Source organism: Hyperolius riggenbachi, chromosome 4 (assembly GCF_040937935.1).
Source record: "Hyperolius riggenbachi isolate aHypRig1 chromosome 4, aHypRig1.pri, whole genome shotgun sequence".
NCBI classification, from domain to species: Eukaryota; Metazoa; Chordata; class Amphibia; order Anura; family Hyperoliidae; genus Hyperolius; species Hyperolius riggenbachi.
This window is the reverse complement of record NC_090649.1, coordinates 375,481,210-375,494,568: the sequence shown is the minus strand read 5'-3', so window position 1 is coordinate 375,494,568 and position 13,359 is coordinate 375,481,210. Positions and strand designations below refer to the sequence as shown.

General features: G+C 42.2%; 1 protein-coding gene across 3 annotated transcripts in view; it reads right to left on the bottom strand.

Annotated features, from left to right (window-relative positions):
- Positions 1–13,359, bottom strand: part of RGS17 (regulator of G protein signaling 17) — a 141,590-nt gene that overhangs the window by 31,397 nt on the left and 96,834 nt on the right. For 2 of the 3 annotated variants that reach the window (XM_068279559.1, XM_068279560.1), the window contains one exon: positions 2,684–2,761. In XM_068279559.1, coding sequence (XP_068135660.1) covers positions 2,684–2,761 — 78 coding nt within the window. Of the gene's footprint in view, positions 1–2,683; positions 2,774–13,359 lie in introns of all 3 variants that reach the window. The other variant, XM_068279558.1, reaches the window with a different exon arrangement.

Sequence of the window (13,359 nt, the reverse complement as noted above, 5' to 3'; positions counted from 1 at the left end):
TTTACACTGGAAGAAATCTGCATTTTATATGTATGGATTTTAATTTTTACACTTTTTTTTTTTTTTGCAATATTGCAGTGCTTTATATATGCAAAAGAGGCTAAGGGACAAGAGTCAAATGCAGCATAGCTCTCCTGAAAAGTAAATAGAAGACAAAACATTTTGATCTGTCTGCACTCAGAGTCCTGATAAGGACGTAGTGCTAAAAACGTAAAATCCCCTGGGAGCTGTACGAATCAGATTTACACAGATTTTGCTCTGTTCATGGCTGCTATTTAAACTTCACATTACAATAGCAGCTCTTCAAATTAAAATAAGAACGTGAGACTGCAAGGAAGGTCTGTTTGCCATAACCATGCCACAAACAGTTGATTGCCTCATAAATTTATTGTGAATTCCGTTTGGTGTTTTTTCCCCTGCATTCACTGTCTCCCTCTGCATACTACAATTGAACAAAGAGACAGAAGTGCATTTTTGACTAGTACAGATTCTTGGTATATTCCATTACTATGCTGTTTTGATTGTTATCTGTGTCTGTTGAGCAACTGCCAAGCCAAATCCCTTATAAGTGTAAACTTACTTGGCCAAATAAAATCTGATTCTGAGATGACTGCGAGACAGTGCAGAATGGCTGAGAGCTGTTTTAGTAGGTTTGCTAAAGATACTAGCGAATCAGGAAGCTAAGTAGCCCCTGATGTTTACAGAGTGCTCCTAAGAGCACAGAAGGTAGCACATGCATTAATGTCCTCCCAATACAAGGACCTTGCAGGCAAAATGCTAATTTACATAAAGGCAACAGCTGTCAAAGTGGAGCTAAACTTTCTAAATCTAATTGCTCCCAAGGTAGCAAGTGCTTTGTTAGAGAAAGCTGTAAAATATCAGATTACAGGATAATACATTTTTGGTCTTTAGCTGCTGCTGATTTGTTTAACATGCAAATAAGGCAATGTAAGTTTTCGTCTGCAAATAGCAGGGGGAAACCTGTTATCACAAAGTCCACTAAAGCTTTTGTCATGTTATATTACAGGAGTTTGGCAGCTAATGCATCACAAGGCTTATTTGGTGTCCTCATATGGATAATGATGTCAACGGATTCCCAGCCTAGGTGATACAGTAAGGCTGTGAGCACATGCTTAACTGATGTCACCCATCCGGGATCAGACACTGATCCCCTTGGGCAACATCGCTGGGCCGGGATGCACACGCCCGTCATCTGTGTAGCTGACAACGTGCTGTGTTGCTATGCAGGGGGATGGCAGAGAGATTATGAGCGGCGCATGCGTGACATCATGCGCAGGCGAGGGAGCGGCGGTAACAATGGGATCCATGTGGGGATGAGCGTCGCTGGGGTTGGGTAGATCCTTCCGGCAGATTCTCATGGATTGGGCATTGGGGGTCATTGGGTGCCATACACATGCCCGATTGTCAGCTGAGGTGGTTGTTATTGGCCGCCTCAGCTGACTGCATACATTTTAGCTGATCAGTTGTTTCAGCCTCTCTTTCAGCTACTATGCAGTTTTGTGTGCTTTTGTATGTATTCAATACAGCAGTGAAATGTGGAAAAACTTGCATTTACAGCAAACGTGAGACTTGAAGGTTAGATGCACACCTAAGCAGAGGGATGGCTCTGGATACCATAGAGCCTTTCCGGTCCTCAGTCTATCCCATTGTTCCTGCACATTCCCCCTTTGAAGTTATGTGACTAACTGGGTCTTTGGGGCTCTGAGTCCTCAGGCAGCCTTCAGAACTACTTGCCAAGTGCACCTATACTGCACATACTGTATGCAAGCCTGGACTCTTGTGTGCAAGGTCATAACTTCAATAAGGGACCGCGCAGGTACCAGCAACAGGGTTCCCAGACAGATGGGTGGCTACTGTGAACAGTCTACAGCTGTTTGACGTAGTATTAAAGCTTGATCATGGCAATAGAATTACACTATTGCTGTGCCCAAGCATCAATACTATGTGAAGCAACTATATGCCAACTACCCCTCTACACATGTCTGCCTGGGCACCCTGTTGCATGTAATGTAATCTTTTTGCACAGTCAATAAGCCAACGAATGAACTATCAGGTCAGTGCCTCCTCCTTTCCTCCTATCACTTCTACATTATTTTCTTTTTTACTGCAAGCATACCCTAGAGAGGCTCAGGAGTGATCGTGCCGATCACAGCTGATCACTGTCATTGGCTGGTGGGGGGAGAGAGGGAGAGCGGGAGGAAGGGTGTTGTAAATAAATAAAAAATAGGGAATTTTATTAAAAAATAAATAAATAAACAACCCTGCAGCAATCAAAGCCCACCCACCACCATCAATAATCAAAATAATGTTGATAGTATTTTTACATCTGCTTTTTGATACTTTTTTAATTGCAAAGTGCTGAAAAGTTATTTTAAAAAGAAGTTGAAAAAGTATCTCCTAGGAGAAAAAGGTAATTGCATATGGGCCCCAGAGTGCAGATTAATTTTAAGAACTGTGCTATTATTTGTCTGCAAGTATGAACATGTGACTTGGACAGATACCACTTCTGACTGTTTGGGAACGGATCTGAAGCATTGTCATTATTGTGTACAAGCTTGCAGCTTAACTGAAAATATCATTACTTGTAGCAGAATAAAACAATAGCATTAATTGTTGACATGACACTAGAATGTGGAAATGGAAGTTTGAAATAAAAACTTACCATTCTTCTACAGCTTGTATGCTCTCCATCTTTGTTGTATGTGCCACTCTTCCCGCATTCTCGCCTCTATCTTCATTCCTAACAGTGAGGCTGCAATGTAGTACAACACTTTATTTTGTCTAGAGAAAGTTAAGCAATTTAAACACAGGTTATTCAACACTTAAAGCTACCTAAATTGACATGTGACTTGATGAGATAAACAGAGGCACATATAAGTACCAAGCCTACTTGGAACTTGCCCAAGTTCATTTTCTATATTTTTTTTTTGCAGGGCTTAATAAACCCAGTGCTTTTCAGTATGCAAATGAGGCTGTCATATCGCATTGAAATGTAGCACAGCTTTCCTGAAAAGTAAATAGAAGTCAAAACACTCTAGCTGAGCAAACAATCGTGATAACAGGATAGTGCCAAAATGCTAAAAAAAAAAACCTATTTCTTTTTGTAAAGAGGTTGAATGAACCAGATTTTTGAACACATTGACATGGCTGCTTTAAAACACGTTAGAGTTAGAATGTATCCCCTTAAACTGAAAATTAGAATATGAGACACCAGGAACGTTCAAAATGTCATCAGAGCTACACATGTAGTTAGTTATTTTTTGTATTTATTATAAGTTCTGATTTGTTTTCAACACTATGCAAGTGCAATTTTATCAAATTACAATATAAAACATGCCTGAACTTGTTATTAGTTTTGTCACTCAGGTTATTAGCAATTCAACAAGTCTGAGTATCCTTTTTTTTTACAAGGTTTTCTGTTTAATACAAAATACCGATGTATGACAATATAGGTGATAAATTACATATGTAGCAACAAACTAAGTATTGCTATGTGCACTTCTGCATCTTACTAACAATTCAATCCTCAATTTACAACCACAGTCAGTAATTGCATAACAAGACAAGTACCATATACCAGTATAAATTGAAGTCAGAGAAGTGTTTTAGTTAGTTAACTATTTTAAACTGTCAGTTACTATTATTAATGTTTTAGGTGAGCAGTGCCTATGCTTCATCATTAACAAGGCACGTATATCAAAACACAATTCAAGTGAGGAGAACTGTGTCGCAGTTATCCAACCCATCCAAATCATAAAACAACAAATAAAATAAGAGAAAGGGATTGCAGGATAACAAGCCGCTTAGTAAAGGATTCATTTATTGAAAAAGTAATAAAACCAGAATAATAAGGATAGGGATGTTACACAAAATGCCCCAAACTACACAACTTACCAAATGTACCAGCATTATCATTTATCTGCAACACAAAAATATGTATTATGCCAACTACCGCACCTATACATAGCAGCAAAACTACAAAAAATGGCATAAAACAGGCAGTGATTACCCAGACACAAACAGTCATAGTGGTACTACCATACAAATGATCGACTGCAGCACACAAAGTACAGAAAGATCGGTTGATAGCCACTGATGGCTGAGCCTGTCAGATCTCCACCCTGACTTTTATGCCTGAATTACTTACAATTTCCAGACACGTTTTCAGGGCATTTATATGCGAAGGACTGGTAATGGCCTGGCATTAGTTTGTGTGTTGCGGAAGTTCTGTGTTGCTCTTACACTTCCGGTGCTTTATAGAGCCAGGAGATGTAACTGGCCAAGATCTTTAGAATATTAGTGCAGCAACAGTGAAAGCTGCAATGTTACTATGAAAATGTCCCAAGTGATATGATGGTCATTGGCCGAAACAAACAAGATTGGAATATGTAGTATATCCCAATCAATGAAAGCAGATCCACTGATGGTGCCAACATTTTTCATCCACATCCAGGGGGACTTCCACTGAGTGACAGTCTTACAACTTTAAAAAATCCCCAAGGGAAGGGACAACATTTAGCAATACATTGATATCAAGTTCCATTATTTTTCTCAAAAAATGCTTTTGTTTACTGAGCCACCTAATATCCTGCAATCCTTTTTGATTTTTTGTGTAGGTTCATTCATACAATGGTGCTTGAAAGTTTGTGAACCCTTTAAATGTTCTATATTTTTATATGAGTGTGACCTAAAACTAAATCTGAATTTCAATCAACTCCTAAAAGTAGATGAAGAAAATATAGTCAAAGCAAAACTGTGAAGTAAAAGATAAATACTTACCTCAAGAGAGGGAAGCCTCTGCATCCATCAGAGTCCCTCCCATTTCCCTCCACCTTGCCGTTACAGTGATGTGTCCTCCCAAAGCTTGCGGCCGGTCTGTGCTACTGTGCAGACACAAGCGAACAATGGTTTTTGGCTGGACCACGTGTAGTAATGATGAGGAGGAGCGGGACGGGAGAAGTCTCTGGATGCGCAGCTTTACATGTGCAACAAATTGTGTCTGGAAGAAGGACCAATTTTCAATTCATAATTTTTGAAATAGTTTGCTAGCTGAAAAAGTGTGGGCACCACTGCTCTAGAGGATCCAGAGTGTTCTGTTTAGGTGCAGAAATGCGGGTGGGGTGGGGGGTGACCGCGCATGTGTGACAGAGTGTGACCGGAAGAGTTGCCAAAGCTGACCACTGAACAATGTAGAAGCCTGAGAGGACATTGAGGGGGCCCATGGCCTGCATGGAGCTGGAGGAAGCCTCAGGTAAATATAAATGGTGCAGTATTATTCACTTTAAGGTGTACTTTAATAGGGAGAAGACTCTGAATCCTCTAGCACAGTGGTAGAATCTACCTACAGATGCAAGCCACAACTGTAGCACATGCACAGCAGCAGTCCATTAGTGATTAACCACTTAACGACCGCCTAACGCCGATAGGCGTCGGTGGGTCGTTAGTGGTATAGCATGGATTTTCCATGTCAGTTCACGGAGGCTGTCTCCGTGAACAGCCGCAGAGCCGCCGATCGCGGCTCGCTAGCGAAATGTTGTTTACATCATACGGCGCTGCTGCGCAACAGCGCCGTGACGTAGATCGGCGATCCCCGGCCTCTGATTGGCCGGGGATCGCCGGCATATGATAGGCTGAAGCCTATCCTTCAATGCACAGGACGGATATCCGTCCTGCACAGCCCATGGAGGGAGAGGGAGGGACGGGAAGGCAGGGAGCGCCGAAAACGCTGCGGAGGGGGGCTTTGAAGAGCCCCCCCCACAGATCACAAACAGCCGGCGGCGATCAGACCCCCCCAGCAGGACATTCCCCTAGTGGGGAAAAAAGGGGGGAAGTCTGATCGCCAAGGCTCAATCCTGATCGGTGCTGCGGCCTGGAGAGCCCACGCAGCACCGATCACTGCAGAAAGCCCTGGTCCTTAATTGGTTAACACAAGTCACCATTGAATTAGGTGTATATTATTGAGTCCTCCTCAATAAAAGCCAAACAGAGCAGTGCTTGATCAAATAACTGTGCTTCGACTATCAAGCTCGGTGTCCAGTAAATTTGTAATCAGCAGAAACACATAATGCATCTAAATGTATTTCTCTACACCTTGCAATATCACAATCCTCTATACTGCTGTGCAAAATATGATATGATTTAGGTAGCCAACAAAATGTCATACATGAGAACTACCAAACATTACATTGCCTTTCCTGTCCCCTACTCTCACACTAACCTTTCCTTGATTTCTGCCTAACACTAACCTCCCCTCTCCTGTGCCTAACACTAACCTATTCTCTCTTATAACTAACATCTCATCTCCTGTGCCTAAAATTAACCTCTCCTCTACCTCACACTAACCTATCCTCTCCTGTGCCTAACACTAACATCTCCTTTGTTGTGCACAAAACAAACTACTCCTGTACCTAACCCTGACCTCTCCTGTACCTAACACTAACCTCTCCTCTCCTGTGCCTAACGCTAACCTCTGATTTTACCTATGCATGTATGATAGTTCAAGGAGTATGCTAAAATGTTGAGACACGGACAGTGTGGGATCTACCCAGAAGTCCATTGCTATCTACCAGTAGATTATGATCTACCTAATGGGCACCCCTTCTCTAGAGGCTTCCCCATCCTCCTCCACCTGAGTTTGGCCTAGTCGACAAGCCCTTGTTGATGGCTCACATCTGCGTGGTAGCATGGACCTTGTCGGATCGGCTTATATTATCGAAGCCTGAGCAGGTGAGTGCAACTGCATATGTGCAGTGTGGCCACGGGCTTATGAGCTTCAGAGCTCCTAGCACTGAAACAGCCTGACAGAGGAGAATGGGAGGATACTTACCTCTCCTGAGGTAAGTATCTAACTTTTCTGTTTAAAATATTACAGATTTTCTTTAAGGCGCACTTGACACAAATGTAACATTATCTCCGTAATTAATTCCTAGCCTAGATGATTCAGATATACATGTATGAAACGGAAAATGAATCATTTTTGCTAGGAATTCATTCATCTTCTATTTTCTTAGATGAATGCATAGAATGAGACATGTACATCTGCAGAAATGTTGTGCGTGAATCTGTGATCTAGCAGGAATGGATACACTATTTGTGTACAACAGCAGAGTGCATGCCCAGGCTAGCAACACAAGAATGTTTTCAGTAGTATCGATACAATCATAAATTATATATATGATCATTTATATCAGCTAATGATTAAGTGACTAAACTTTAAAAGATGTATGAGACAGCTGAACAACACTTTTCTCATGGGTGCTTACTTGTAGTCAAACACAAGATATAGTGGAGCCAACACTAATGGTAAAATATGAAATAAAGGAGGCACTATGGCAGCTTTGTGCATCAGCCCTAATATTTGGAAGATATACACTAACCATGGCGCAGAGAGTACTTAGATAATAGATCTCACAGGACTGAGTTCAGCTAGATTCCATACAGTTACATCATGCGGGCCCATAACATCTAAAACTTAAAATGATCTGAGCAGCAATTCCAAATTACTTATTTTCCCGAGGCTGATATAAAAAGAAAACAGGCTTTTTGTATGCTTTCATTAGACTACACCATTAAGGAAACGTCTGCTTATCATGTGAATACAGTCTCATCTATACTAAACATATTTTGGTTTATTGTAAACTGGAATCGCCATCTTATATTCTCCAGAAATGTCTTGCATTGCTGAAAAACATTTTTTTTTAAAGAAACCTGAAGTGAAAATCTATGGGGCTGCGATCTTTATTTTCTTTAAGTGTTAGTTACTTGGCTCTCAGTCTGTCTCCTATACAAACATGTCCTCTACCGATACTGGCCTCCTCTGTTGTGATCTAACTGGATCACTATTCCCTGATGTGGATTGGCTCGGAAGGGGGGGGATGAAAATCCCCACAGTGTAAGGCTTCATTTACATCTAAAATCATAATTGCAAACGCAAGGGTTTTGCGGTTTTGTGCTGCTTTGTTTCCCCCCTCCTGACGCTCCACTGCGAACTACGTTTTTGGTAAAATCACTTTTCTAAGCGCTTTTCCAGGGCGGTTTTGTCATTAATTTCCTGATTCAAGTCAGGAAGTGAGCTCTTTGACCCGGAAATGAATAAATTCAATGTATTTATTCTAAATAACGCAAACGCAATCGCCGCATAAAGCGGTTTTGTGAGCGTTTCTCTTCCTATACCTTCCATCATAGCAAAAACGCCCCCAAAAATGGTAATGCACCGCTTTGTGGACGGAACGTGCTGATATGAACCTTCTCATAGAGATTCATAGCACAAGCGATTTGTGGGCGATTCTGAAAATTGCCTGCGCTGAAAAAAGGGCAAAAAGGCCCTTAATGTGAACGAGCCCTGAATCATGTCTGCCTTCTCCCCCTTCCCTATAAAAGCAGTACATGCTGTCAAGTTAGAAGCTGAACAGTGTGTCTGTACAGCAGTTAACCCAACACAGCCATCTGGCTCAATCTCTAAAAATAATATGGGGCAATGAAAACTTAACATGCGTACGTAGTTTTAGCAGCTTATGATTAAAACATTTTTCAAGTCATTATTACTGACCTTAACAGCTTTTGCACAGAAATGTAGGGGAATACAAAACTAACAATAATAGATTATTGCGTCATTTCTTAGACATAACCATCATGAACAATCCTAAATTTAGTCTTCTCCTTAAAGGTTAACTTGTCCTAGAAGCAAAATTTTGCCTAGGTGAATTTCCTTGGAAGACAATTTCTCCTTGAAGGAGAACATCTCCATGGAGGAGTAATTCACCTTCAAGAATTGCATGCCATGACTTTCGTCGTAATTATTAATGTTGTGGGAGTTTATATTATTATTAAGCATTTATATAATAAAGCATCTTCTGTGATGCTTTAAAGAGTATATAGTCATATCACTAAGTGTGTCTCTGATATCGTTATGAGATCTTAAGGAGGGTGTGTGTGTGTGTGGGGGGGGGGGGGGGGTCTCCTTGGGAAAAATGTGGAAGTTTGATTGTTGGGCGGGATGATTTCCCAGTTCTGTTGAAAAGTTATGCGCGTTTTTTTTTCATTTTCAACATAGATGATTGGTGGGGGTGTTTGGAATGGTGGGGATTTTTTTGTGTGTGATTTATTGTTTGGAGTTTTTGTTAATAGGGACTGTGGGAGAAAATGGAGAGAAGGGTGCTCTACGGTATTATTGTTGCTGGTATTTTGTATTTTGTTTGTTTCGTAGATGCAATTACTTTTCTTCCAAAAAACTAAATTATATGAAAAAAGTGTACCTCTAAGTCAATTAGTAGTCCAATTTTAAGGTTTTTTTTTTTACTTCTTTTTTGCTCACAAACGGGTGGATTTGCTCATCCACCAATGTAATGAAATAGTCTGGAGTGAAAGAAGTGTTAACAGAGCATGACTCATTTAACCATTTCTGAACTAGCAGCTCTGGCCCCTTAAATAGGAACTTTAACCAAGGATTCAACTTCATTCCACTCAGTAGCTGATACTCCATTCCCATTAGAAATCTTACCTTTTCTTGAATTGATCATCAGGGGGGTCTGTGTGGCTGTAATTAGGATGAAACCCCTCCCACAGTATGATGTCATGACCAAGGTCCTGACAGTTTGCAGTCTATGAACTTTATTGCATTGTGGGAAACAATGGCTTTTTCCAACTGCCAAGGAAGCATTATCCCCTCTGTGCACAGACCTCTCAGTGAGGGCGTGAAGGCTCTTCACACTACAAGAGCTTTTCTAAGCATTTTGTGATTTTAAAAGCTTTTGCAAATGTTATCCTATGCGAGTGTTCTCACTGGAGTGATGTGATTTTGTAAAAATCCCCCATAGCATTGCATTAGCAAGAGCTTTTCAAATCACTAGCGTTTAAAAAGCTCTTGTAGTGTCAATCAGCCCTAAATGAACATTCCATACAGATCACCTGTCAGAGCTAAAGATATCAACACCAGTAATACAATGGGCAATTCTGACTAAATAATCTATAAATGAATATAGTAAGAAAAAAAAAACAATTTTATTCATTGTACTTCCACTACAGTTCCTCTTTTACTTTTTGGCCACAAGATGGCAACTTTAGGTTTGTTTACATTACGTCACTCTAAGCGTAACATGTACGCTGACGTAGGGGAACGTAGGAGGCAGAAAAAGCGAGGCTTTCGAGAGAAGCAGTTGCTTTTTCTGCGGGGGAGAGGAACCAGTGATCGGGCACCATGGCACGATTCATTGATTCCTGGGCTAAAAATCCGCAGCTGGGAGCGAGCGTGCATGCGCGCGATCGGCCACGGGAGCGTGCAGGCGCGCACATGGCCTTCTGGACGTAGCTACTAAGTCCAGAAAGCTTAAATGGTTAAGGGCCAGAGCTTTTGTTTTCATTTTTATCTGTGATAACTGTGATTGGTTCAGTGATCACAAAGTCAGGAGGCAATGGGCCTGATTCACAAAGCGGTGCTAACAGTTAGCACGCTAGTGAAAAGCCCTTTATCACACCTAAACTCTGTTTAGGCATGATAAGTTTAGGTGTGATAAGTTTAGGTGTGATAAGTTTAGGCATGATAAGTTTAGGTGTGATAAGTTTTTAGGCATGATAAGTTTAAGCACCAACTGGGTTAGCACCGCAGTGCACAGCTGATCAAAAGTTTTGCGCTAGCAAAGTCTGGTGCACTTTGCATAGAGTTTAATGGCGCTGCTTTGCGTGCAGGACTTTGCGCGCAATCTAAACTTATCTAAACTTATCATGCCTAAACTTATCATGCCTAAACTTATCATGCCTAAACTTATCATGCCTAAACTGAGTTTAGGCATGATAAAAATGGTTATCACGCCTAAAGTCTTTAACTGGGTTATCACCGCTTTGTGAATCGAGCCCAATGAAATTGCAGTGATAGTGGCGGCAGCGCATGGAGACAGGATCAGAAACATAGTTCCCTTAGAACTATGACTAAGGGCAGATTGTGAGCCCGACACGCATCAGTTGACCCTTTGGATGTATTGTTATTTTATGTGGCGTTGTTAATAAAAGAATACCGGTTTTCATCTATCCCACCTGGTTTCACCTTATTTTGTTGATGTGGATTGGCCTGGCTTACCAGATCCTACAGCGGTAGTGTGAGTTAATGAGAGTTTAAGAGCATTTTGGACATTTCTGGGAGACAGGAGATTGAAATCTACTCCTTGGCAGAGATAAGTTCCAAACAGGGAATACATTTCAATTCGCTTTATTGGAGAGAGGTTAAACAGCAAATACTCATACTCAAAACTTTGCACAGTGACATTCATACTCACATCAGCTTTTTTCACTAAGAGTAATAAAAAAAATTAAATTGGAAGATCTTTGCCTTTTAGAGCTGCAGCATTTTGCAGTTATAAGTCAGAGAGTCTCATCAAGGCATTCCCAAAAATCGATGAGGCATATCTCAATCTGGGAAACCTTCAAATGCCACCTAAAAACTCACCTCTTCAGGAAACCATATGATATGAACTAGGCCATTCCAGCCAGTTACTGATCCACCAATGCCTAAGCTTTGCAGTAAAACACACAGTACCATCTTACTGTGTGAGCAACTTACAAACTCCCCTCACCTTTTATATTCCATAAACCTGTAGACTAAGCTTTTATGAGGAGGACTTTCTCTCCAATCATATCTTAGTTACAGTGGCGTAGCAAAAGGGGATGCAGAGGTTGTGAAAGGGGCCCTTCCTCAAGCACAGTTTTAGCCCTCTATTGGTACTATGCTGGTAATAATCACTTCTGTACATGCTTTAAATAGTAGTGATCATTAAAGGACAACCGAGGTGACAGGAGACATGATGAGATAGACATGTGTATGTATAGTGCCAAGCAGGGCCGGATTACTGACCAGGCAACAAAAGCAGTCGCTTGGGGCCCCATTCAGAGTCAAAGGGGCCCCATCAGCACATAAACCAGCCCTCGCCATCCTGTCTGTGGTGGCTGGATGGTATAATGGTTAAAGGGACTCTGAGCAGTGCAGTAACTATGGAAAGATGCATATCATTTTAACCACTTGCCTACCAGAGGATTTTTCAGTGATCGGTGCTGCGTGGGCTCTACAGCCCGCAGCACCGATCATGAGTGCAGCAGGGCGATCAGACTACCCCCCTTTTTTCCCCACTAGGGGGATGTCCTGCTGGGGGGGGTCTGATCGCCGCCGGCTGCATTTGCTTAGCGGGGGGGCTCTTCAAAGCCCCCCTCCACAGTGTTCTCCGCCGTCTCGCCCGCTCCCTCCCTCTACCTCCACCTGTGAGCTGCGCAGGACGGATTTCCGTCCCGCGCATTGAAGGATAGGCTTCAGCCTATCATATGCTGGCGATCCCCGGCCAATCAGAGGCCGGGGATCGCCGATCTGCCTTACGGCGCTGCTGCACAGCAGCGCCGTATGATGTAAACAGCGGGGATTTCTTCCCCGCCTGTTTACATTTTGCCGGCGGCCGTTTCCATGGCAACCCTCAGACAACCAGTTTACGTCAATCGGCGTTAGCTGGTCGTCAAGAGGTTAAAGCTCTCTTTCTCCTCTTTCCAATGATATATAAACCGCCGCCCTATGCCCTTTTTTTAAAAGGCGTAGGGTGGCAGTTTATCCATCATTGGAAAGAGGAGAAAGAGAGCTTCAAAATGATATGCATCTTTCCATAGTTACATTGTATTACAGAGGACGACTTTCCTCCAAAGTCGGCAGCTCGATTCAGCACAATGCAATGAAATATAAGGAACCCAGGGGGATATAATTACAAACATCATGCTGGTAGGTGTGAAGATTTAATCAATTAATTGTGGGTATGCTTAAAGGCATACCCACAGGCACTGCTCGGAGTCCCTTTAAGGGCTCTGCCTCTGACACAGGAGACCAGGGTTCGAATCTTGGCCCTCTGCCTGTTCAGTAAGCCAGCACCTATTCAGTAGGAGACCTTAGGTAACACTGCTACTGCTGCCTATAGGGCGTGTCCTAGTGGTTGCAGCTCTGGCGCTTTGAGTCCGCCAGGAGAAAAGCGCGATATAAATGTTATTTGTCTTGTCTTGTCAAATGATGCCGTGTGCTGCTGATTGTCTTCAGAGCCAGGCTCTCCTCCTAGGTCCCTCTCCTGCTACTGTGCGCTCTGCCGCTGCCCACTCCTCCCTCCCTTCCCACAGAGAACCACAGCAATGCAATAAATAACATGCAAAGCATTACGCTTTACTCATCATGCATTAAAGGGGGTTGCAACACCAAAAATAAAAACAAGTCTAAAAAATATTTATTGTCCACAATACTATGTATACCCCTTTAATTTTTTAAATGGGGTACGAATATGTCTTCCCCTCATTTTCCCCCCAACTCACCCATGCCTGTGTCGTTGC